Here is a 22,006-nt window from a genome sequence, read left to right as displayed (position 1 = left end):
GCAAATCTGAGGAAATGGAGAAATCCACATAAAAGAACATTTCAGACACCACTCATCCTCAGAGAGCTAAGACAGTGACAGAAGGGTCGGGCAGATAAACCGGAAGAAATCCCTCTGAAAGAGGAGAAAATAACACCCAAAAAACCAGATATGCAAAATGTGACAGAGAACAAGTCACAAGACAATCCTGGCGATCCAATGTCTGGGAAGTGGGAGCCGCAGGAAGAAGCCACACAGGAAAGGAGACCTGCACGAAACAAGCTACTGACATCGTCTGGGCCTGGGGTTTGCTTCCAAACAGCCCAGAGTGGTGGGGGGACAGGGGCATGTGAGCGCCACACAAATACTATTCTATTTTCTGTCTTAAATTTTTCATTAACAAAAGATTTTAAAATATCTGAGAAAATTTCTTAGTACTGAAGGACATAAATTGCCAGATTAAAAGGCCCACCTTCTGCCTCGCCAAGAAATGAAATTAGACCCACACCCAAATACGCAGCTGTAAAATTTCAGAGCACAGGGAACAACAAAGATACTGCAAGTCTCCAGAGAGTAAAACACAGGTCACATGCAAAAAATCAGAAACATAGTATCTCAACATCAACACTAGAAGCTAGACATCAATGGAGCAATACTTTAAAAAATGTGAGGAAAAGTATTTCCAACCCAGATTTCTATACCCCACCAAACTACCTACCAAATGTGAGGGCCGAATAAGCTGTCCAAAAAAAAAAAAAAAGAAAGAAAGGAAGAAAAGAAGAAATATAGAGATAAATATAAAAGAATCAGTTAAGAGTTAAAAATGTGGGGCACCTGGGTGGCTCAGTTGGTTAAGCAGCTGCCTTCAGCTCAGATCATGATCCTGGGGTCCTGGGATCGAGCCCCACATCCGGCTCCCTGCTCAGTGGAAAGACTGCTTCTCCCTCTACCTCTGCCTGCCACTCTGCCTACCTGTGTTATCTCTGTCAAATAAATAAATAAAATCTATAAAAAGAGTTGAAAATGCTTGCCTCCGGAGAAAAAGAAATGGCAGGGAGGGGTGAGGGAATGGCTGTTTCTCCTGATAAACTTTATAAAGCTGACATTTTAATCTACATCCTTATTTGACTTTGACAAAAACAATTTTTTAAAAGATTTTATTTGGGGGTGCCTGGGTGGCTCAGTTGGTTAAGCGACTGCCTTCGGCTCAGGTCGTGATCCTGGAGTCCCTGGATCGAGTCCCACATCGGGCTCCCTGCTCAGCGGGGAGTCTGCTTCTCCCTCTGACCCTCTTCCCTCTCGTGCTCTCTCTCTCTCATTCTCTCTCTCTCTCTCTCAAATACATAAATAAAATCTTTAAAAAATAAATAAATAAATAAAAGATTTTACTTGTTTATTTGAGAAAGAGAGCATGCGAAAGAGAGCATGAATGGGGGGAGGAGGGAGAACAAGCGGGGGTGGGGAGGTGGGCTGTGGGATGGTGGGAAGACAAGACCCCCCACTGAGCAGGGAGCCTGACATGGGACTCGATCCCAGGACCTGAGATCATGACCTGAGCTGAAGGCAGACTCTTCACTAACTGAGCCACCCAGGCGCCCCCAAAAACAATTTTTTAAAGCCTAAGAATAAATGTCAAAGAATGAGGAAGCCATACCATGCAAACACCAAAAAGAAAAAAAACGGAAAAAAAGCTGGCATTAACAGCCTGATAAATAAATAAAGCCTATTAAAGACATTACATAATAATGAATGAAAAAATACCCAGAAAGAAGGCTATATTTTGCAGGCTTTAACAATCATAAACTCATATGCAACTGATAAAATAGGCTTCAAAATACATAAACACAAATCTGACAGAATTACAAGGAGAAAACGACAAAACCACAACAACATCCATAATAAACTGATAAACCAAAGGGACAGAAAACTGGTCAGGATACAGGAAACTCAAGAACAGGTACAATGTAACAGACAGACACTACACCTCCAAATTAAAGAATATTCAGTGAATGTTTACAAATGCTGAACATGTATATAGTCTATGACAAAGTCTCAATTTAATAAAAATCCATAAAAAGCTAATCATATTCTTTGAAAATAATTAGAAATCAACAATAAAAGCTCAGGGACAAACACCTACATGTTTGGAAAATTTTTCAATTCATTTACAACTAAAAATTATAAGAAAATCATAACACAAGTAGTAAAATTTTATAGCTAAATGACAATCTAAGAACTATATACTGAAACTTTTGGAAGGCACTAAAGTAACAGAGGTAAAATTTATTAAGATATACCTGTATTAAAACACAAGAAAGATAAAACACCAAGTTAAACAACCAGCTTAAGAACCTATAAAAAGGGGGCACCTGGGTGGCTCAGTCGTTAAGCATCTGCCTTTGGCTCAGGTCATGATCTCAGGGTCCTGGGATCAAGCCCCGCATCGGGCTCCCTGCTCAGCGGGAAGCCTGCTTCTCCCTCTCCCTCTCCCCCTGCTTGTGTTCCCTCTCTCTGTCTCTGTCAAATAAATAAAATCTTAAAAAAAAAAAAATTAAATTATAAATAAATAAATAAATAAAAGCAATGAAATAGAAGATAAAAAATACCAGGTATGGTATTTTTGAACTACTTTCAAAAAGTAGTTATGCGATAAAATTAATACAACAGACAAATCTTTAACGAGAGAGTAACAAAGGGCAAAATTTTTTTTAAATTTTTTTATTTTTTTAATTTCTTATTTATGTGTGAGAGAGAGAATGAGAGACAGAGAGCATGAGAGGGAGGAGGGTCAGAGGGAGAAGCAGACTCCCTGCTGAGCAGGGAGCCCGATGTGGGACTCGATCCCAGGACTCCAGGACCATGACCTGAGCCGAAGGCAGTTGCTTAACCAACTGAGCCACCCAGGCGTCCAGAAAGGGCAAAATTAACACTAGCAGGAATTAGAAAAAAAAGAAGAGGGGCGCCTGGGTTGCCCAGTCAGTTAAATATCTGACTCTTGACCTCAGCTCAGGTCTTAATCTCAGGGTTGTGAATTCAAGCCCCACACTGGGCATGGAGCCTACTTAAAAAAATATATATATATATAAATGATGGGATTTACTGACAATGCTATGTCAGTAAATTTGAAAATTTAGATGAAACACATGGTTTTCTAGAAACATACAACGCAAGGAGAAATAAAAAACCTGACTAAACCAATAAACATTCAAGAAACTGAATCAGCTGTCAAGAGCCTGCCTCCAAAATAGATACCAGGAACAGATGATTTTATAGCCAAGTTTTACCAAACTTAAAGGAACACAGAATCCCTATGTTATACGGACTGTTTTAGGAGACAGGAAAGAGGGAAGGCCATCGAATTCATTTCACGAGGTACTATAACCTTGATGTCAAAGCAGCCAAGATGAGTGAAAAAGTATGAGACATAGATACAAAAATCCTAAATAAAGTATCACTAATTCAAATTCAACAGCCTCTATAATAACAAAATCATTACCAAGTAGGAAATGATCCAGAATGCAAGGACAGTGAAAAAAATCAATGTAATCTAACCTATAACAGATTACAGAACAGCAAAAACCATTTTAAGAGATGCAACAAAAGCATTAATTCATGCTAAAAGTCCTTAGCAAATTCACAGAGGGAACTTTCTTAATATCGTAAAAAGCATATGAAAATATATGGAGACTATAGCATATAGAAGTATTGGTAAAATTTTAGAAGCATTCCTATTTGAGTCAGGAACAAGACAGCTTCTTATTCCTACAATTTCATATTATACTAAAAAGCCTACCCAATACGTAAGACAAAAATGGAGAGGTATAAAGATGAGAAAGGAAAAGACAAACTGTTATTCTCATAGACAATGTGATTATCTACAAAAAAAATCTACTAACCAGCAGGGTTATTGGATAGGGGAGCACCTATACCCCAGCAATAACCCCCCCAAAAAAGTAATATGCTTTTCACAGCAACAAAATCTAAGTACCTAGTAGTATATTGAACAAAAAATTTACAAGACAGAAAAATCTACTACTGAAAGGCTTAAGCAGATATACTATGTTCATGGAAGGAAAAAGTTATAACAAAGTCAACTACCCACAAATTAATCTATCAAATTAAGGAAATTTAACTAAAAATTCTGAATTTTCATGGAGATACATCCAAGGATGTTCACTGAAGGACTACTAAAACATACTGGAGTTCACATAAGAGTTCTGTTATAGGGGATTGATAAATTAATCAAGGTAGTTATTGTGCAGACCATGGGACCCTGGGGGCGTGCAATACAGCAGCTGTAGCCACAGAACAGAATTCAATGCTGTAGTTAAATAAGTGACCCAGAGCACACGGGCATCAAGATGAGTGAAAATCCAGCTGCAGAATGACACAATGTGATGTGTGCGTATATACATACATACTTTGTAGCTGTAAACATGTGTAATAAAAAAATTAAACATAGGAAAAAGAGGGGCAGCTGGGTGGCTCAGTCGGTTAAGTGTCTGCCTTCGGCTCAGGTCATGATCCCAGGGTCCTGGGATCGAGCCCCACTTTGGGCTCCCTGCTCAGCGGGGAGCCTGCTTCTCCCTCTCCCTCTGTCGCCCCCCTGCTTGTGCTCTACCTCAAGCAAATACATAAAATCTTTTTAAAAATAATAACAAGATAAAATCTTAACCAATTTTGAGCCAAAATTTTATAAATAAAACATATTTTTCTACAAAAGCACCACAATTCTTCGCATTTGTCAAAAACTGTTCTGGAAACAGGTGTCCTTACATACCTCCTCAGGGACTCTATCAAGGCCACTCTGGAATCAGGGGTTCTCGGAAGCTGTGGGGGAAGACAGGATTCAAGTGAGACATCTGCTCTCTGCCACCTGGGCCCCAAGTCCATGACCACATGTACTGACCACTCGAGGTGTGAGCAGGGCGGGGAGAAAGTGAGACACGTAGTAAGGTCTCCTGAAGATGCTGCAACACAGAAGAGCAGGTTCAGAGGCGTCACAGACGACAGAAGCGTTAGAAAACCTTACTGACAACTATGAAAACATCCATTTCCACAGAAACTCACTGCATTTCACAGGGTGGGACCGGCGGGTTGTCTCATTTCATGTCACATGGCTGTGATATTATACCACAGTTTCTTTTTTTAAAGATTTATTTATTTCAGAGAGAGAATGTGAATGTGCATATGAGCATGCGAGAGGGGGGATGGGGAGAGGGAGAGAGAGAATCTCAATCAGACTCCCTGTTGAGCACGGAGCCCAACACGGGGCTCAATATCAGGACCCCGAGATCATGACTTGAGCCAAAATCAAGAGTTGGACACTCAACCAACTGAGCCACCCAGGCGCCCCTACACTACTGTTTTTAGTCTTCTTTTTCACTCTTTTGGGACATTTCATGCAAAAGGAAGCAACAACCCTCCATCCCAAGGATCTGGAAGACACTCTGCCGGAGGCACAGCCATGTGATCTGGGTTAGTCATTTCAAGTCAGCTGTAGGTATTCTCCTTGGGGCTGAGTAGAAATCCTGGGAGCTAGAGCCAGTTCACATTTCTGAAAAGCAATGCCTTCAAAAAGCTACCCACATTGGTAATAACCAGAGTTCCAGATGTCTGGGGATCACCAAATTCAACAAAATTTTGCTATTCAATTCTGTCCTGGCCCCACACTGGTCACCCATGAAGCATTAATAAAAAATCGTTATTAAACCATGGGCTTGGGACACCTGGGTGGCTCAGCCAGTCAAGTGTCTGCCTTTGGCTCAGGTCAACGAGCCCACATCAGGCTCCCTGCTCCGCAGGGAGTCTGCTTCTCCCTCCCCCTCTGCTCCTTCCCCCTGCTTGTTCTCTCTCTCAAATAAATAAAATCATTAAAACTAAAAATAAATCAACCAACCAACCAACCAGAGGCTCATTCTCGTCCTTCTCCGTGGGCTCTACTCAACAATACCCATTGGCTTTTCTCAAGAAACTGAGTTTCACAGCAAGGGCTCTGCACCACCTCATTACAGGACTCGTGTTGGGGCCTCTATCCTAGGTCACCCACAAACACAACAGCCACCCTGCTCCGCATGGGTCTGAGAACAGATGGGATAACTCCAAGAAGCATGACCCTACCTGGCCTCCATGACGGCGACAGGAACCTTCCCTGTGTGTTCGAATACCGCAACGGCCTTCTCCACATCCTGGTGCGCTTGGCTGTGGGGCTGGCTCCATCCAGGGAGGATGGGGAAGGAACAGAAGATTTGAAGGAAAAGATACTGAGCAGGGAAGGTGCCATCAGCCTACCCTTCGGCACCACAACTCTGCCGTTTCAAGGTGGACAGCCATGCGCTCGCTGCTGGCACAGCAAGGGGATGTTCAGACAAACCAGTGCCAACAAGACCATGGAAAGGGACCGAATGCTGGCAACGAGCCACCCCGGGGACCATTCAACACCTCGGGAAGCCTCTGCCACCCTCCTGGCTCCCCTCGAGGAGAAGGCAGCGTTCTGAGGAAGGAGGAGGGACTTAACTTTTCAGAGCTGAAAAAACTATGAAATGACAACATATCAGCAGCAATGATTCTTAAGTAGATACCTACATTACTTAAAAATATGGGGTGCCCTCGGGGGCTCTGTTGGTCAAGCGTCTGCCTTCGGCTCAGGTCATGATCCCAGGGTCCTGGGATCGAGCCCCACATCGGGCTCCCTGCTCTGTGGGGAGTCTGATTCTCCCTCTCCCACCCCATTAATGCTCTCTCAAATAAATGAATAAAATCTTTGAAAAATAAATAAATACTTAAAAATATTCACCTAACACTTTCATGGCAGCTGTAAGGGCTCTCTGGCCATTCACAGCTTTTAAGTAAGAGTCTTTTTCTTTTTTTTTTTAAAGATTTTATTCATTTATTTATGAGAGAGAGAGAGCACGAGCAGGGAGAGTGGCAGGCAGAGGGAAGGCATGCTTAACTGATCGAGCCACCCAGGCGCCCCTAAGTAAGAGAATCTTAAAATAACATATACACACACCATACAGCCATCTGACATCTGGTTTACATAAATACAGTTAACACTTCTTCCTGCAATTCTTAGAAACCCAGGATCTTCCTCCAACCCGATTTTAAAGACCTCCTCTTCAATGCACACCCACATGAATGAAGATCTAAAAGACCGTCCTGCACACGGTAACTTGCTTTAACTCCCGTCCTCCAGATACACCAGACAGAACAGGCTCAAATGCTCAGCTCAGAGTCACAGGAAATCAGACTGTGCTGGTGAGCACAGGCCAGAGGCCACAGGGGGCAGCAGAACCGAGGTGACGTTACCTCCGTGATGTCCCTGGCTGAAGACAGATCCTCGTAGAGGCCCATGTTTTCCACTGAAACCTGAAGAGGGGACATGGTGGGGACCATGAGGCACTGGCCTCTGCGGAGAGAGGCTCAGGAGCTGCTGCTGCGGGGGAGGGGAGGCCATGACTCGCCTTCAGGTCAGCCAGGCGTGTCTTGGCCAGCGTAACATAGTCCGTGAGGAGGGAGCGGTACTTGCTTGGCACCAGTGGCGGGTGGAGAATGTGCACCTGCAGGCAGATGGCAGAGCAGGGCCCCATCAGTCCTCGAACTGGGGGTGGCTTTCTGGGGCAGCAGCAACAGCTCACCGTGGACACCTGAGCTTACACCAAAGGTGGGAAACTCAAGGGATGAGCCAAAGACGCAGGGGGCTCAAGCCAGGAATGGAACAGACAGAATCCTGGCCCAGGGAGAGTATGTGGCCGGGTCCTCGCACAGAGCTGGCCCTCACCCAGCGCAGCCTGGCACTCACCCCGTCTCTCCCCTGACGCACAAACACAGGGGTGCCCCAGCCCCAGGGAGAGAAGGGGTCAAGCCCTCAGGGCAGCGGGGAGGTTCTGAGCCTCACTCGGTGATGGTACATTCTCTATGCTTCTTTGTCCCTTAGGTCACATGTATTCTTTGGAACATAATGCAAATCTCTGAATTACAAAAAAAAGTAAGAATCAGTTTCCACTGCCCTACCCCTCAAAGAATGCTGGGCAGAGTTACCTGATTAAAAAAGAAAGCTTGCAGTAAGGCATTTTTAACTATGAGATTCATACAGATTGGTTATTAAAAATGCAAACTCTATAGAGGGTGTAATGTCTTCCACGTCTGGAAGTAAAGGCCATGGGCACTTTGGGGTATATCCTTCTGGTTCTTCTTCAATACAAAACTGTATCGTTGTATATGTTAACTAACTGGAATTTAAATAAAAACCTGAAACTACCAATAAAAAAAAAAATAAAGAAAAGATCTATCATTTAAAACCCAAACATGGGGCTGTAGCATACATGACAATGTCCTCCCGCTGAGTGGGTGCTGAAGACATCCTTCTGAGCCGGCACAGACCTGCCCATCCTTGCGAGGGGCTGTGTGCTGTCGCCAACCACCCCCCGGGGATGGACAACGGGCTGGTTCCTGGGCATTTTACCAGCACACACGTGGTTTCTGTGCCCGCGAGCACAATCACATCCCTAGCTGTAAGGTCTGCACAGGGCAAAGCCAGCGGGATGCCCGGGTGGGTGGGCCTCTGCTCACCTGCATATACCGGGGAGCCTCAAAGGGCACGAGGTCTGACAGGAACTTGAAGAGAAAGACCAATGTCTTCTTGCTGCCACTGTGGAAGCCCCTCGTGCTCCCAAAGGAGGCCTGGGGGGAGAGGCAGGCGTGAGAGCCAGCAGCCAGCTCCACGAGGGGCCATGCCACCCACGCGGGGATATGTGACGCTGCGGCCGAAGCCGAAGGGAGACACAGTCACCCGGGCTCCTGTAATCCCATGACGTCCGGCTCTGCCTGCCCGAGAAGACGGGCTGAAAATTTATTTAGAACAAAAGGTAAAAATACATTCCTCTAGAAAACAGTAACTGTGCTATCTTTTTGTGACCCTGAGGAGCACAGTGTATTAGCTGCCCTCACAAGGGCTCTTTCCTCAACAAATAATTACATTCTACACAATGAAGCCACTTCTGAACCACGGTAACTCCCAGACTCTTCTGTGAGGAGACAAGGTCACCACAGGGGAGGGGGCCAAGAAGGGCAGCCCCTCGGGACGCTGAAAGTGCCCAGCTCACAAGAGAAAAGCCGGCCCTTCCAGGAACTGAGGGCGCCTGGGGATCCCACAACGGGCATCGGCCCTGATGGGCGGCAAGGAGCCTCTGCCCAGAGAACCGAACACACAGCCACACAAAGTCCTGCTCCGGCCCAGCTCCCCAGAACGCCACAGCCTCCGCCACAAGGTGTGGGGGCCCGCGGCAGGGGGGCGCAGGATTCTGTCGAAATTCTTCTGAATAGGACGGTGATGCAGGCACAAGAAGCCACCAGGTGAGAGCAAGATGACAGCAGAGCAGGAGGATCCGAGGCTCGCCTTGTCCCACAAACACAAGTAGATAACAATCAAATCATCCCAAATGCCCCAGAACTCGACCTGAAGATGGAGAGAACACACTCCACAATGCTATAAAACTAGAAGTCAACCACAAGAAAAAACCTCGGAAGACCACAAATAAATGGAAGTTAAATATGCTACTAAAAATGAATGGGTGGGTCCTGCTACAACAACGGCTGTCACCGCGTTGGCCGCCCGGGTGCAGCTGGGTGTGTGGGGCGTTAGGGCCATACAAGCCCGAGGCTTCAGCTCCGAACGGTCAGACTCCGGCGCGGGCTCGATCCGGGAGGCAGGTGGGGCCTTCGGAAAGAGAGAGCAAGCTGAAGAGGAACGATACTTCCGAGCACGCACTAAAGAACAACTGGCAACCTTGAAGAAACACCATGAAGAGGAAATCACCCATCATATAAAGGAAACTGAACGTCTGCAGAAAGAAATTGAGCGGCACAAGAAGAAGATCAAACATCTAAAACATGATGATGATGATTAAACATACACACTTCCCATAGCACAGCTACATATCATTGCCCGCTGCTATGGAAGCAGAGTTGTGGTTTTATTAATATCTTATCTGTGTACTGCCAACAGATTATAATAAATTGTCATCAGTGGAAAAAAAAAAATGAATGGGTGGGTCAACCAAGAAGGCAAAGAAGAAGAAAAAAAGTACATGGAAACAAATGAAGATGAACATGCAAGAGTCCAAAACCTGCGGGATGCAGAAAAGCAGTTCTAAGAGGGAAGTTTATAGCAATACAGGCCTTCAAGAAGCAAGGAAAATCTCAAATACAACCTAACCCTACACCTAAAGGAGCTAGAAAAGGAACAACAAACAAAACCTAAAACCAACAGAACGAAGGAAGTAATAAAGATGAGAGCAGAAATAAACAATAAACAAACAAACAAAAAAAGAAGCAAGCAATGAAATCAGGAGCTGGTTCTTTGGAAAAAAAAAAAGGCAATAAAAATGAAAAATCTCTAGCCAGACTTATCAAGAAAAAAAGAGAAAGGACTCCCAATAAACAAAATCACAAATTAGAGGAAGTAACAACCAATACCACAGAAATAGAAACAATTATGAGACATTATTATGAAAAACTGTATGCCAACAAATTGGACAACCTGGAAGAAATGGATAAATTCCTAGAAACATATAACCTCCAAAAACTGAAAGAGGAAAAAATAGAAAACTTGAACAGATCAATTCCCAGCAAAGAAATTCAATCATCAAAAAACTCCCAACCAGGCGCCTGGGTGGCTCAGATGGTTAAGCATCTGCCTTCGGCTCAGGTCATGATCCCAGGGTCCTGGGATCGAGTCCCGCATCAGGCTCTCTGATGGGAAGGGGGCCTGCTTCTTCCTCTCCCTCTGCTGCTCCCCCTGCTTGTGCTCTTTCGCTCTGTCAAATAAATAAATAAATAAAATCTTAAAAAAAAAAAAAACGCCCAACCAACGCAGGTCCAGGCCAGACAGTTTCACAGGTGAATTCTACCAAACATTTCTAGTTAATACCTATTCTCCTCAAACTATTCCAAAAAACTGAGGGAAGAAAACTTCCAAATTCGTTCTATGAGGCCAGCATTACCCTGACACCAAAACTAGATGAAAAATTCCACTAAGGAAGAACTACAGGCCAACAGCCCTGATGAACAAATATGCAAAAATCCTCAGCAAAATACTAGCAAACTGAATCCAACAATACATAAAAAAAATCATTCACCGCAGTCAAGTGGGACTTATTCCGGGGCTACAAGGGTGGTTCACTATTCGCAAATCAATGTGACACATCACATCAATGAAAGGTTAAGAATCACATGATCATTTCAATAGAAGCAGAAAAAACATTTTACAAAGTACAGCATCCATTCATGATAAAAACCCTCAACAAAGTAGGTTTAGAGGGAACGTTCCTCAACATATAAAGGCTGTATATAAGAAACCCACAGCTGACATCACCCTACAAGGGAGAAACCGAGAGTCTCTTCCCCTAAGGTCAGGAACAAGACAAGAACATCCACTCTCACCACTTTTATTCAACACAGGACTGAAGTCCCAGCATAGAAATCAGACCACAAACAAAAATAAATGGTATTCAAATCAGCAAGGAAGAAGTCAAACTTTCATTATCTGCAGATGACATAATACTATATATAGAAAACCCAAAAGACCACCAAAAAACTACTACACCTGATAAACAAATTCAGTAAAGTCACAAAATCAATGTCCAGAAATCTGTTACATTTCTATACATTAATAATGATGCAGCAGAGAGAGAAATTAAGAAAACAACCGCATTTACAACTGCACCAAAAACACTAAGATACCTAGGAATAAACCTAACCAAAGAGGTGAAAGACCTGTGCTCTGAAAACTATAAACACTGAAGACAGAAATCGAAGAGGACACAAAGAAATGGAAAGACATAGCACGGTCATGGAGTGGAAGAACACAATGTTAAAATGTCTATACTAAAGCCATCTATACATTTATTTTTCATTTTTTTTAAAAGACTTTACCTGTGAGAGAGAAAGAGCACAAGCAGGGGGAGCAGCAGAGGGGGAAGGAGAAGCAGGCTCCCCACTAAGCAGGGAACCCCACGTGGGACTTGATCCCAGGACCCCAGGATCATGACCTGAGCTGAAGCCAGACACTTAACTGACTGAGCCACCCAAGTGCCCCAGCAATCTATACATTTAACACAAACCTCACCAAGAAGTCCCGAGAGTTTATTTTTGCTTTTGTTTCCCTCGTCTCTGATGTCCAGTAAGGGGGATGAAGGAGAACACTTGTGATGAGCACTGGGTGATTACAATAAAAACTAAAAAAAAAAAGCCAGCAGATGGAAAGAAGACCACCCCCCATCACCATTCAGCTCCCACCGAAGAACAAGGGGCACCATTTCCCTCCCTCCAATCTGTCTACACGGAAGGGTTAGTGACTCTTGGCAACATCCACTGAGTCAAGAGTGAGCCTCAATGACACCCTGGAAACAGGACTAGAAACGAACCACCAGGAGAGAACAATTTATGGGAAGTATTTATGTCCAGTGTCTAGAGTAACAGACACTTCCCCAGATCTGGGGCTGCAACAGCATTTAATGTCACTCCAGGAAAAAGACAGCTATTCTTATTAGAAAAATTACAAGTACACTGTGATGAGCCACGAACCATAATTCATGACCCCAAAGGGCTCAAATTTAAAACCATCACATTGGCCTATTTACATTAACATTCTTGAAAATAAAGATTAAAAGAGATCTTCAAACACTGAACATACACATAAACATCTGTCAAACTCACTGAACCGTTCACTTAAATTGGGTGCATTTTATATAAATTATACCTCAACAAAGTTGATTTAAAAGGTAAAAGGAAAAACAAAACCAAAACACCCCGCCACCAACCCAGCACCCGCGAAGCCTTCCTGTCCTTATGTCGTCCTGGGGACTCAGCAAATCCCAGGCCCGGGGAACACCTAGTCGGCCCCAAGCACCTTGATGCAGCTCCTGGCAAACAGAGACCACATGCTGACACAGGACACAGGGCAGCTCTGATGACTGCCCAGGGTACCCCGGCTGGTGCCCCTGGGCCGACAGCCCACTGCTGCGAACACAAGGCTGATGGGAAAAGTAAAGAAAACACCACGACCACCCATCTTCTACCAACAGCCCAGGCTGGCAGAGGCTGGGCCAAGGCAGACTTCCGCCGGTGCAGCCGCCCTCTGAACTGGAGGAAGGTGGGCTCCCCACAAGGAAGCAACAATTACAGCACTCACAGAGTGCCAGGAAAACCCAAAAGCTCCACAAAGTTAGATGACTTTTTACATGACAGCTTTACACACCCAAGCTTCAGAGAGGATGTCTGGAAGACGCCTCCTCAGAAGCGGGACCCTGCAGGTCTGTGAACAGCGGCACAGACGGGGCAAGAACATGGACGTGGCACCAACAGAGAGGCGGCCCCGGGAAGCTGAGGAGCACTCCTCTGGGACGCACCACATCGTGCAGTAGCAACAGCCTGACGGCACTCCCTGACCGGAGACCCCATCGAGCAGGTGCGGGGCAACGACGGGAAGGCCAAACCCTGGGCAGGGCGGCACAGAGCTCCGTGCGGAGGCCGAGAGGAAGAGACCTGACCATGGAAGGCGTTTGTTCCTAGGATGACGAGTCAGGGGGCGGGGGGAGCTCACCTGGAACCAATCTGAGTAGGGTGGGAACACAGAGGGGCCCTCCAGTGCAGCCTGACGCACCACCAGGAACGCAGTGACCATGCTGTCCAGGTCGCAGCTCTCGAACGCACGGGCCAGCAATCGGGCCACCCAGTCTAGGAGAGAACAACCCATCAGAGCTGGCAAATGAGGACCTGCGTGCGTGCTGCTGGGGGTAGGGCGTGCCAGTTAGGAGGACTGGGTCACGGACGCCCAGAGCAGCCCAACACCGACTACGGGAGGCTGCACCCAGCAGCACCGGCACCATGGGAGGTGGACGAAGGCCCAGACGAGAAGACACAGGGCACCATCTGGGCAGTGAGAGGAGCAGCGACCCCCACCTGCAGGCTCACCCACAAACAACAGGACACGCACACACGCACGCGCCACGGGGCCCCCACCCAAGTGCACCTTTAACCAGCTGCTGCGCCTCAGGTAAGCAGATCACCAGTGTAGACACACAGGAGAGCACATGCCGCCAGTTCACCTCATGTGTTTCCAGAACTTCTTGTAAGTGGCCAACCAACTCCTCTGGACGCAGTACCGCAAAGAGCTGAAACAGAAGTTCCCCAACTTGGCTGTCGAAAACAAGACGCTCATTGGGCAGCTGGATCCTCACCCCAACCCACTTCAGGGGCGCTTCTGCCTCTGTCCTCAGGGTCAGTGTGGGGGCAGGAGGGTTCTTATTTCAAGGAGAAGGTGTTCTGCCCAAGTGGTAAGTTCAGCCTCTGGGCCCCCAATGGTCTAGGCGGGAGTGGCTGTGTCTGCGGAGCCCGCCGGCCTTACTCTCCACGGACGGGGGGCCACAGAGCCCCGTGGCAGGTGCCACCCAGCGTAGGAGCAGCAAGGAGGAATGCTGCACAACACCCACCCTGCGGTACAGACTGGTTAGCAAAGGGTGGGTCTTCGCGAAGCTCCAATCTCTCTGCATTTGAACAGCATCAGAAACTTCATTCAAGAATAAAAACAGACAAAAACGTCCAGTCAGTCATAATTAAAAGCTGTCTTTTGTTTCGATGTCAAAAAAGCTACCTTGTTTTAATGTGCATTTTTCGATTATTAGCAAACACTTCTGCTTGTGAACCGTTTTCTGCTATCAAGTGTCCGTGTCTTTGGCCCAGTTCCCTGCTGCTAACCCTTTACCATATTTGCTGTATTTTCTAATCCATCAATTCTATTTTAATTTTCCTGCTTTTCAACTTTAACGGTGGGTAAGCAATCAGCGAGGATGCTGCTGGAAGGGTGTGTGGCTGGGGGGGGGCACCAGCTCCTGCCCAAGCTCCTCACAGAGTGCGACAGCGCATGCCCGAAGCTTCCCTCGTGCCGCGTGAGGACCCTGCCCGGGAACACAATGCTGCACACAGAGAAGGTTCGGTGGGCATGGTGTTCATTTCAGCCCCCGAGGAACAGTGAAGGCTTGCAAACACCATCACTGAATGGATGGTGACATCAACCCAAGGACACTCGTGGGTACATGACATGGCAACGACCACTTCTGAGAAGAGCCTGTAACTACAGCTGACCCTTAAACAACACGGGTTTGAAATGTGTGGGTCCACTTACATGTGGTTTTTGCCTAATAAATACAGTACAGTTCTGTTAATGTATTCTCTTATCATGTCTGAATGTCATTTTCTTTTCTCCAGCTTACTTTAATGTAAGAACACAGTACACAGTACATGTCGCATACAAAATACGTGTTAATCAAGTGTTTCTTACCAGAGGGCTGTTAGTTACATTTGGGAAAGTCAAAAAGCTACACGCAGATTTTCACCTGCACAGGGGGTCAGGGTCCCTAACCCCCACATCATTCAAGGATCAACTGTGCCTAAGAAAATGCTTATGATAGATGATTTATTATAACAGAATCTAGGAATTCACTCAGATAACTAGATTTTCAAAATATATTGAGAAAACACCACAAGAAAAGTTTCACATACTTCTATTCTGATGATGCTATGGGTGACAGTTCTCCTTCCCATACTTCGTTAATTCTGAATTTTCTTTATGAGAATGTGTAACTTTTGAATGAAAGGATATTTGACGATAACGTGTCCTCGAGTCTCGAGCTCTCTCAGAGCACTAACATTTGGGGCCCACGCTCCCGTGAGGAAGGCAAACAAGCCAGGTCCTGGAACCCACCTCTCAGCACAGGCTTGTGAGTTAGCACCTGAGTCAGAGTATGACTGAAAAATCTCTTTGGCGCATCTGTTGAAACTGCTGCGCCATACGTGTGTCCACAGAACACGCCAAACCTGCAAAACACAGCATCAAGAGGTCCAGCAGCGCTGACAGCATCGCATGTACATCACCAACAGCTCATCAAAGGCTACTGCCCAGCAAGGTTGCATGGCCCCAAGGCCCCCAAGTTCATGAAGCGCACTGGCTGGCCCTTCCCATAACCCTGAAGCACCCACTCAGCCACGCCACTGTGCCACAGACTTGAAAAGTCCAGTGGCGCTGGGTGGCCCCAGTGGTGAAGCATCTGCCGTCAGCTCGGGTCCTGATCTCAGGTCCTGGGATCGAGTCCCACCCAGAGGGAGCCTGCTTCTCCCTCTCCTCCCAGCTTGAGCTCTCTCTTTCTCGGTAGGTAGGTAGGTAGGTAGGTAGGTAGGTAGGTAGGTAGGAAGGAAGGAAGGAAGGAAGAAGGAAGGAAGGAAGGAAGGAAGAAGGAAGGAAGGAAGGAAGAAGGAAGGAAGGAAGGAAGGAAGGAAGGAAGGAAGGAAGGAAGGAGAGGGAGAATGAGGGAGGGAGGGAGAGAAGGGAGGGAGGGGAGAGAGGAGAGAGAGGGGAGGGAGGGAGGGAGAAGTTCAAAGAAGGGCAAGTCGCATAAGAAAGGAGCTGCCCACGGAGTAGGGAAGCGGAAAGGGAAGGCTGGGTCAGTCTACAGCAACATGCAAACCTCACAAAGCCTCAGTCTGCCCATCTGTGAAATGGGGATCAGGAGCAGCAGGGCAATAGCAAGGCTGGCCCAAAGCACCTGGCATGCACAGGCACTCAGATGCAGCAACGGTTCCTGAAACCAAGGACATCCCATGCCAGGACAGGGACCAAGGACAGTGGGCAGGATGTCACTGATGGGGCAGGAGGGATGAAGGGTGTCAGGGCTGCCTAACAGCGGGGCCCTGGAGGCACTTCGTGCACCAGGGTCAGAGTCACTGAAGCTCTACCCAATTCCTCAGAGAGAAGAGCCCCCGTCACACACGCCATGAGGAGACACCGGGCAGGAAGGGTGGCCGTGGGCGCTACTAGCCTTCCTGGGGGACAGACCCGGGATGCAAACCCCATGTGCCAGGAAGGCTGGCCATCCAGACCAGGGTGGGGTGGGGGCAGTGTCTGGTTTTATTGCAAATACTGGTAACAAATTAAGAAACTTAAAAAGAGGGGCACCTGGGTGGCTCAGTCAGTTAGGTGTCCGACTCTTGGTTTCAGCTCAGGTCATGATCTCAGGGTCATGAGAATGAGCCCCGAGTCGAGCTCTGCACTCAGTGGGGAGTCTGCTTGGGACTCTATCCCTCTCCCTGTGCCCCTCTCCCCCCCGGCTCCCTCTCTCTCAAGTAGATCGATCTTTAAAAAAATAAAAGGAAATTTAAAAAGAAACAAATACATCTACAGTCATTCTCTGACTCTCAGGACATCAGTTCGAGTAAACCAATCAGGCGTGTTATAAAAATGCATAAAATCTAGAAAACAGAGCAATGCTGTATAAACAGTTTAAGTGAAGTATTGAATTATATGGCATGTGTGAGGATTGCTAAAGAAACTGGAATACAGGCAATCGGGGGCAAAACAATGAGAGATCGGAGGGATGTGCAAGGCCTGGGAATGCTGGAAAACTCTCCTGGATTCCCAGAAAAGAACCAGCTTCCAGGTCAGCCTCACCCACATTACTCTGAAGCAAATCTGATCCCCCCAACAACCAATTCTAGCATGTACCTCCACAGAGCCATGCAGAGAGAAAGCTAATGTGGCAAAATCGTAAGCACAGGTGAATGTGAGAGCCAGCCTTGGCGAGCAGAGAGAAAGCTCAGGGGGAAGAGAGGGCATGCAGTGCAGGCACGGGGGGACAGCCCAGCCCATGAGAAGGTCACTCCAGGGGTGCCCTGGGTGGGAATTTGGGCTCACACGAGTGCAGACACCCAGGTGACAGAGGATTCATGCAGTAGAGGGCCGGTCAGCCTCCTGCTTCATCTACAGAAGGAGCAGTGGACCAGAGGGCTCCTAGGGCTCTCCAGCAGGTGTCCTCAAGGATACTGTCCCAGTGGCAGAAAGCATCTGCAGGACGCAGCTGCTGATACTTCACCTAGGACCTTCGAGATAGTAGGCACCACCCCCTAAGCATGCCCAGCAGGCCTGCCCCTAGGACGTACCAGCTCTTCACTGCCCTGTACGCTGGGGATTCGTCCTGCAGCTCGGTGGCCAAAGCCTCAAGAGTGACTGACAACAGATAGTGGGAACAGAAAACACATTAGCTCAGCCTCACAATCCATCAAAAATGATCCCCAGGGGCACCTGGGTGGCTCAGTCGTTAAGCGTCTGCCTTTGGCTCGGGTCATGATCCCACGGTCCTGGGATCGAGCCCCGCGTCGGGTTCCTTGCTCGGCGGGGAGCCTGCTTCTCCCTCTCCCGCTCCCCCTGCTTGAGTTTCCTCTCTAGCTGTCTCTCTGTGTCAAATAAGTAAAATCTTTAAAAAAAAAAAAAAAAAAGATCCCTGACCAGCTATCACTGGACAAACCAGGTAATGAGTCTTTGGGAAAGGAAAGCTCCCCAATTTCCAAGTAACAGACCTCATCAGCCTCCTATGCCCCCCAAGGGTACAAGTCCTCCAAGCATCCCAACGGTACCAAAGACCTAAGCCTTTTAAATCAATCAAAACTCGGAGGCAGTAAAATGCTTCCCTAATTACAGCTCTGGACAGTAAACGCAAAGCCACCAAGAACTGAAAGCCAGGAGAAACAGCAGAGGGTAAGTTCTGGCGAATACGTGAAGAGGAAAGGCAGGAAACCTTGAGAGTCCCTGATAAGCAAACTAGCTGTTGCAGTCTGGGGTTTGGAGCAGACGACTCACACATCAGCATCCTCTGAAGCACGTCCATGGCGAGCTGTCAAAGCAGAACACGGGGCACGGTTACTCACTTCTGTGCACTGAACACTAGCGGTCACCCTACGGGGAAATGAGACAGCGCCTCCACACAACACCCCGACACTGGGGAGACTCAACAGAGTGAAAAGGAAGACTTTCTGCCAGGGTCCGCCAGGATCCCCAGGACCTCTCTCAGTGTGGCCCAGGGCCCCGGCTGCCTCCTGCTGGCCACCCACGGCCCCACGGCTCACGGGGTCGGTGCAGAGGAGTTCTGCAGGTAAACAGCTCTCCGATTCTGGGCCATGGTGAAGGCTTTCACCCTCAAGAACTCTGGAAACCAGGGGCGCCCGGGTGGCTCAGTCGTTAAGCGTCTGCCTTTGGCTCAGATCATGGTCCCAGGGTCCTGGGATCGAGCCCCACATTGGGCTCCCTGCTCCGCGGGAAATCTGCTTCTCCCTCTCCCACTCCCCCTGCTTGTGTCCCCCCCTTAAATAAATAGACGGATGTGGGGTCACCGGTCCAAGAGCTTCCAACTTGGTCACACGGGCCGGTCCCAGACTCTCCATCTGATCTTACCTGGGCCATCTGTGCAGGCTCCACACTTCTCAGACCCGAGTTTTTCTGAAATCCTCTCAAAACAAACAACTGCACAAAATCTGAAAACCACAAAACCCAAGTATTTACATGCACTGTGGTCTCCAAACAGATGTGGATCATGCAGGGGCCCTGCCTCCCAGCACCTGGGAAGGTGAGGACCCACGTCAGTTCGCCCAGCTCCATACCCCACACACAAGGCTTCACAGGCCCCGCCGACCAAACCCTTCCTGAACCGGACTTCGCTTCCTGCCATTCTATTTGAAAGGGAAATACTCATAATCAGTCGAGTTTATGGGAAGGATTTTTTTCTTAAAACAAAGTAGTATCTGGGGCCCCTGCCGCCTCAGTCGGTGAAGCGTGTGACTCTTGATCTCAGGGTTGTTACATCTGAGCCCCACGCTGGATGTAAAGATCACTTAAAAAAAAAAAAAAAAAACTATCATCTAAGGTTTTCACGTGGATTGTCTCTCCAGCCAATCTCCTAAACGAATAATGTAAGGACTGTTCTAAAAGGACCCGGAAACATTACATTCTAGGGAACAAGTCAGGAAATAGACTCCTATCTCCTGAAAAGATTAGAAGATTTTCTGTCTCATGTTCAATTTAAACTTAAAACTCTCTTGACTCTAGACTCAGGAATTCATAAGGATCTCACATCCATCACCAAGAAAGTTTTAGGAAAAAGGAACACATCTTTTGCAATGTAAAAAATTTCATATGCTACCTGTATGGAACATTCCACTTCTCATCTAATTTTTTATTTGTAGATTTCATTCTTCAGACATTACTGGCAACGGCCAGGATCTGCTGGCTCAGAGACGAGCCAGGGACAGGGACCACTCTAAGGGAAAGGCGCCCAGAGAAACAAGTGTGATAAGAGGACAGCCACGCTGAGCTGCTGCCCAGGCCAGCACAGCATGCCTGCGCTCACCCCGAGTCTGATGTAAACATCAGACCGGGAGCTGAGCATGCTTGCCAGAGTTCCTACTTTGCTTTTCCTGGGTACCTTTTAAAATAACCACTTAGAACTGAACCCACAGGGCGCCTGGGTGGCTCAGTTGGTTAAGCGACTGCCTTCAGCTCAGGTCATGATCCTGGAGTCCCGGGATCGAGCCCCACATCAGGCTCCCTGCTCGGCGGGGAGTGTGCTTCTCCCTCTGACCCTCTTCCCTCTTGTGCTCTCTCTCATTCTATCTCTCTCAAATAAATAAAATCTTTAAAAAAAAAAAAAGAACTGAACCCACAAAAAGTTAGTGACCTCAGGCCCACCCACCTTACAAGTAACAGGTGCCTGCTCTCTGTCTCCCCCTCGCTGTGAGCTTCCCTGGCTCACTTCACCCCTCCTCTTCTGGGATCTGAAAGTTAACACATTCCTGTGACTTGACTTCTTCCTGTGAATGCCCTGAAGCTGCACCTCCAATCAACATGGCTTTCACTTCCCCAAAGCGGGAGCTCGGATGCTGAGGAAGCTACCTGCCAACCCCATGTGGGTGGCGTGTGCCTCCTAATTCAGCAGGTCATAACCGGCGTATTTTAAACACTCCAGCTATAGGCCCCCAAACACAATGGGTCAACAGACTGACTTTATCAAAGCTTGCACACCATTCAAGGGTAAGCAGGCTCACACTGCAGGTCCAGGTGGAGATGGTTCCATTCCAAATTCCCATGCTAGGGGTGTGGGGCTGTCCTGTTCCCACAGACTTTCGCAGCATTCCCACGGACCTAAACGTTGCCCATGAACCTGCCCCTGTTGTGAACTTACCAGAAAGCATAGCCCTGGCGATGTCAGTGTGCTGAGTGGACACTTCCATCTGCTCACAAAGAAGGCACAGGTCCCTGAAGAGCCACGCAACCGTGGCCCGCGTGTCAGCATGACTAGGGACAAAGCACACAGCTCACCCTGGGCTCACCATCGTCCCATATCTATCAGGCCCTTTTCTTCCACATGCACTTCACTAGGAAGCCTGAGAACCAGCTGGGAGCCACCTGAGCTGTCCCCAGAAGTCACGACAGGGCCTGCTGACTCAGAAGAGCTGGCTGCTACTGACATTAAAAATAATCATTTTCATGGGACGCCTGGGTGGCTCAATCGTTGAGCCTCTCCCTTCAGCTCAGGTCATGATCCCAGGGTCCTGGGCCTGCTTCTCCCTCTCCCCCTCCCCCTGCTTGTGTTCCCTCTCTTGCTGTGTCTCTCTCTGTCAAATAAATAAACAAAATCTTAAAAAAAAAAAAAAAAAGCAATCATTTTCAAAAAATGTATCTGGGATAGCTTACTACTACTCGGGGGAAAAAAGAAAGTTCAGTAAGAGTAAAATAATCAGGGCCGCCTGGGTGGCTCAGTCGGTTGAGTGACTGCCTTCGGCTCAGATCGTGATCCTAGAGTCCTGGGATCGAGGCCCACATCAGGCTCCGTGCTCAGTGGGGAGTCTGCTTCTCCCTCTGACCCTCCCCCCGTCATGTGCTCTCTCTAATAAATAAAATCTTTAAAAAAAAAAAAGGTAAAATATTCAGAAACAAATAAAGCAGTAGCAGCCTGAAGCAAGAGACTTGTCATCAAGGGCATCAGCCATGCAAAACAACCTGGGGAGCCTGGAGCTGGAAGGAGAAGCAAGGGACCTCACCTGGCGACTTGCACTGTTCTGGGGACTAACGACACCTGGGACCTTTTCCTGTGCTTGGCCTCATGTGTATCCTCTTTGGACAAATGTCTATTGAAATCCTTGGTCC

At 47.6% G+C, this 22,006-nt stretch overlaps 2 protein-coding genes across 17 annotated transcripts in view; one reads left to right on the top strand and one right to left on the bottom strand.

Moving 5' to 3' along the window:
* FANCA (FA complementation group A) overlaps positions 1 to 22,006 on the bottom strand; it is a 60,269-nt gene that overhangs the window by 27,103 nt on the left and 11,160 nt on the right. For 15 of the 16 annotated variants that reach the window (XR_003524007.1, XR_003524008.1, XR_003524009.2 and 12 more), the window contains exons 7-20: positions 21,042 to 21,154; positions 19,259 to 19,338; positions 18,668 to 18,701; positions 17,971 to 18,037; positions 15,743 to 15,855; positions 14,472 to 14,548; positions 14,012 to 14,153; positions 13,583 to 13,716; positions 8,551 to 8,661; positions 7,443 to 7,538; positions 7,288 to 7,347; positions 6,100 to 6,188; positions 4,889 to 4,949; positions 4,760 to 4,809 (exon numbers count right to left, since the gene is read on the bottom strand). Coding sequence is in view for 11 of the 16 variants with exons in the window: in XM_027617098.2 (XP_027472899.1) it covers positions 4,760 to 4,809; positions 4,889 to 4,949; positions 6,100 to 6,188; positions 7,288 to 7,347; positions 7,443 to 7,538; positions 8,551 to 8,661; positions 13,583 to 13,716; positions 14,012 to 14,153; positions 14,472 to 14,548; positions 15,743 to 15,855; positions 17,971 to 18,037; positions 18,668 to 18,701; positions 19,259 to 19,338; positions 21,042 to 21,154 (1,227 nt within the window). In the remaining 5 variants the exon portion in view is untranslated. Of the gene's footprint in view, positions 1 to 4,759; positions 4,810 to 4,888; positions 4,950 to 6,099; positions 6,189 to 6,280; positions 6,320 to 7,287; positions 7,348 to 7,442; positions 7,539 to 8,550; positions 8,662 to 13,582; positions 13,717 to 14,011; positions 14,154 to 14,471; positions 14,549 to 15,742; positions 15,856 to 17,970; positions 18,038 to 18,667; positions 18,702 to 19,258; positions 19,339 to 21,041; positions 21,155 to 22,006 lie in introns of those variants that run through there. The other variant, XM_027617108.1, reaches the window with a different exon arrangement.
* LOC113936229 (ATPase inhibitor, mitochondrial-like) lies at positions 9,567 to 9,947 on the top strand (the record flags this gene model as incomplete). The annotated part of the gene is made up of 1 exon (XM_035724985.1): positions 9,567 to 9,947. A coding segment is annotated over one exon (321 nt), but the record flags the coding sequence as incomplete, so codon positions are not given.

Source organism: Zalophus californianus, chromosome 17 (assembly GCF_009762305.2).
Source record: "Zalophus californianus isolate mZalCal1 chromosome 17, mZalCal1.pri.v2, whole genome shotgun sequence".
NCBI lineage: Eukaryota > Metazoa > Chordata > Mammalia > Carnivora > Otariidae > Zalophus > Zalophus californianus.
This window is presented reverse-complemented; position numbering and strand designations above follow the sequence as displayed.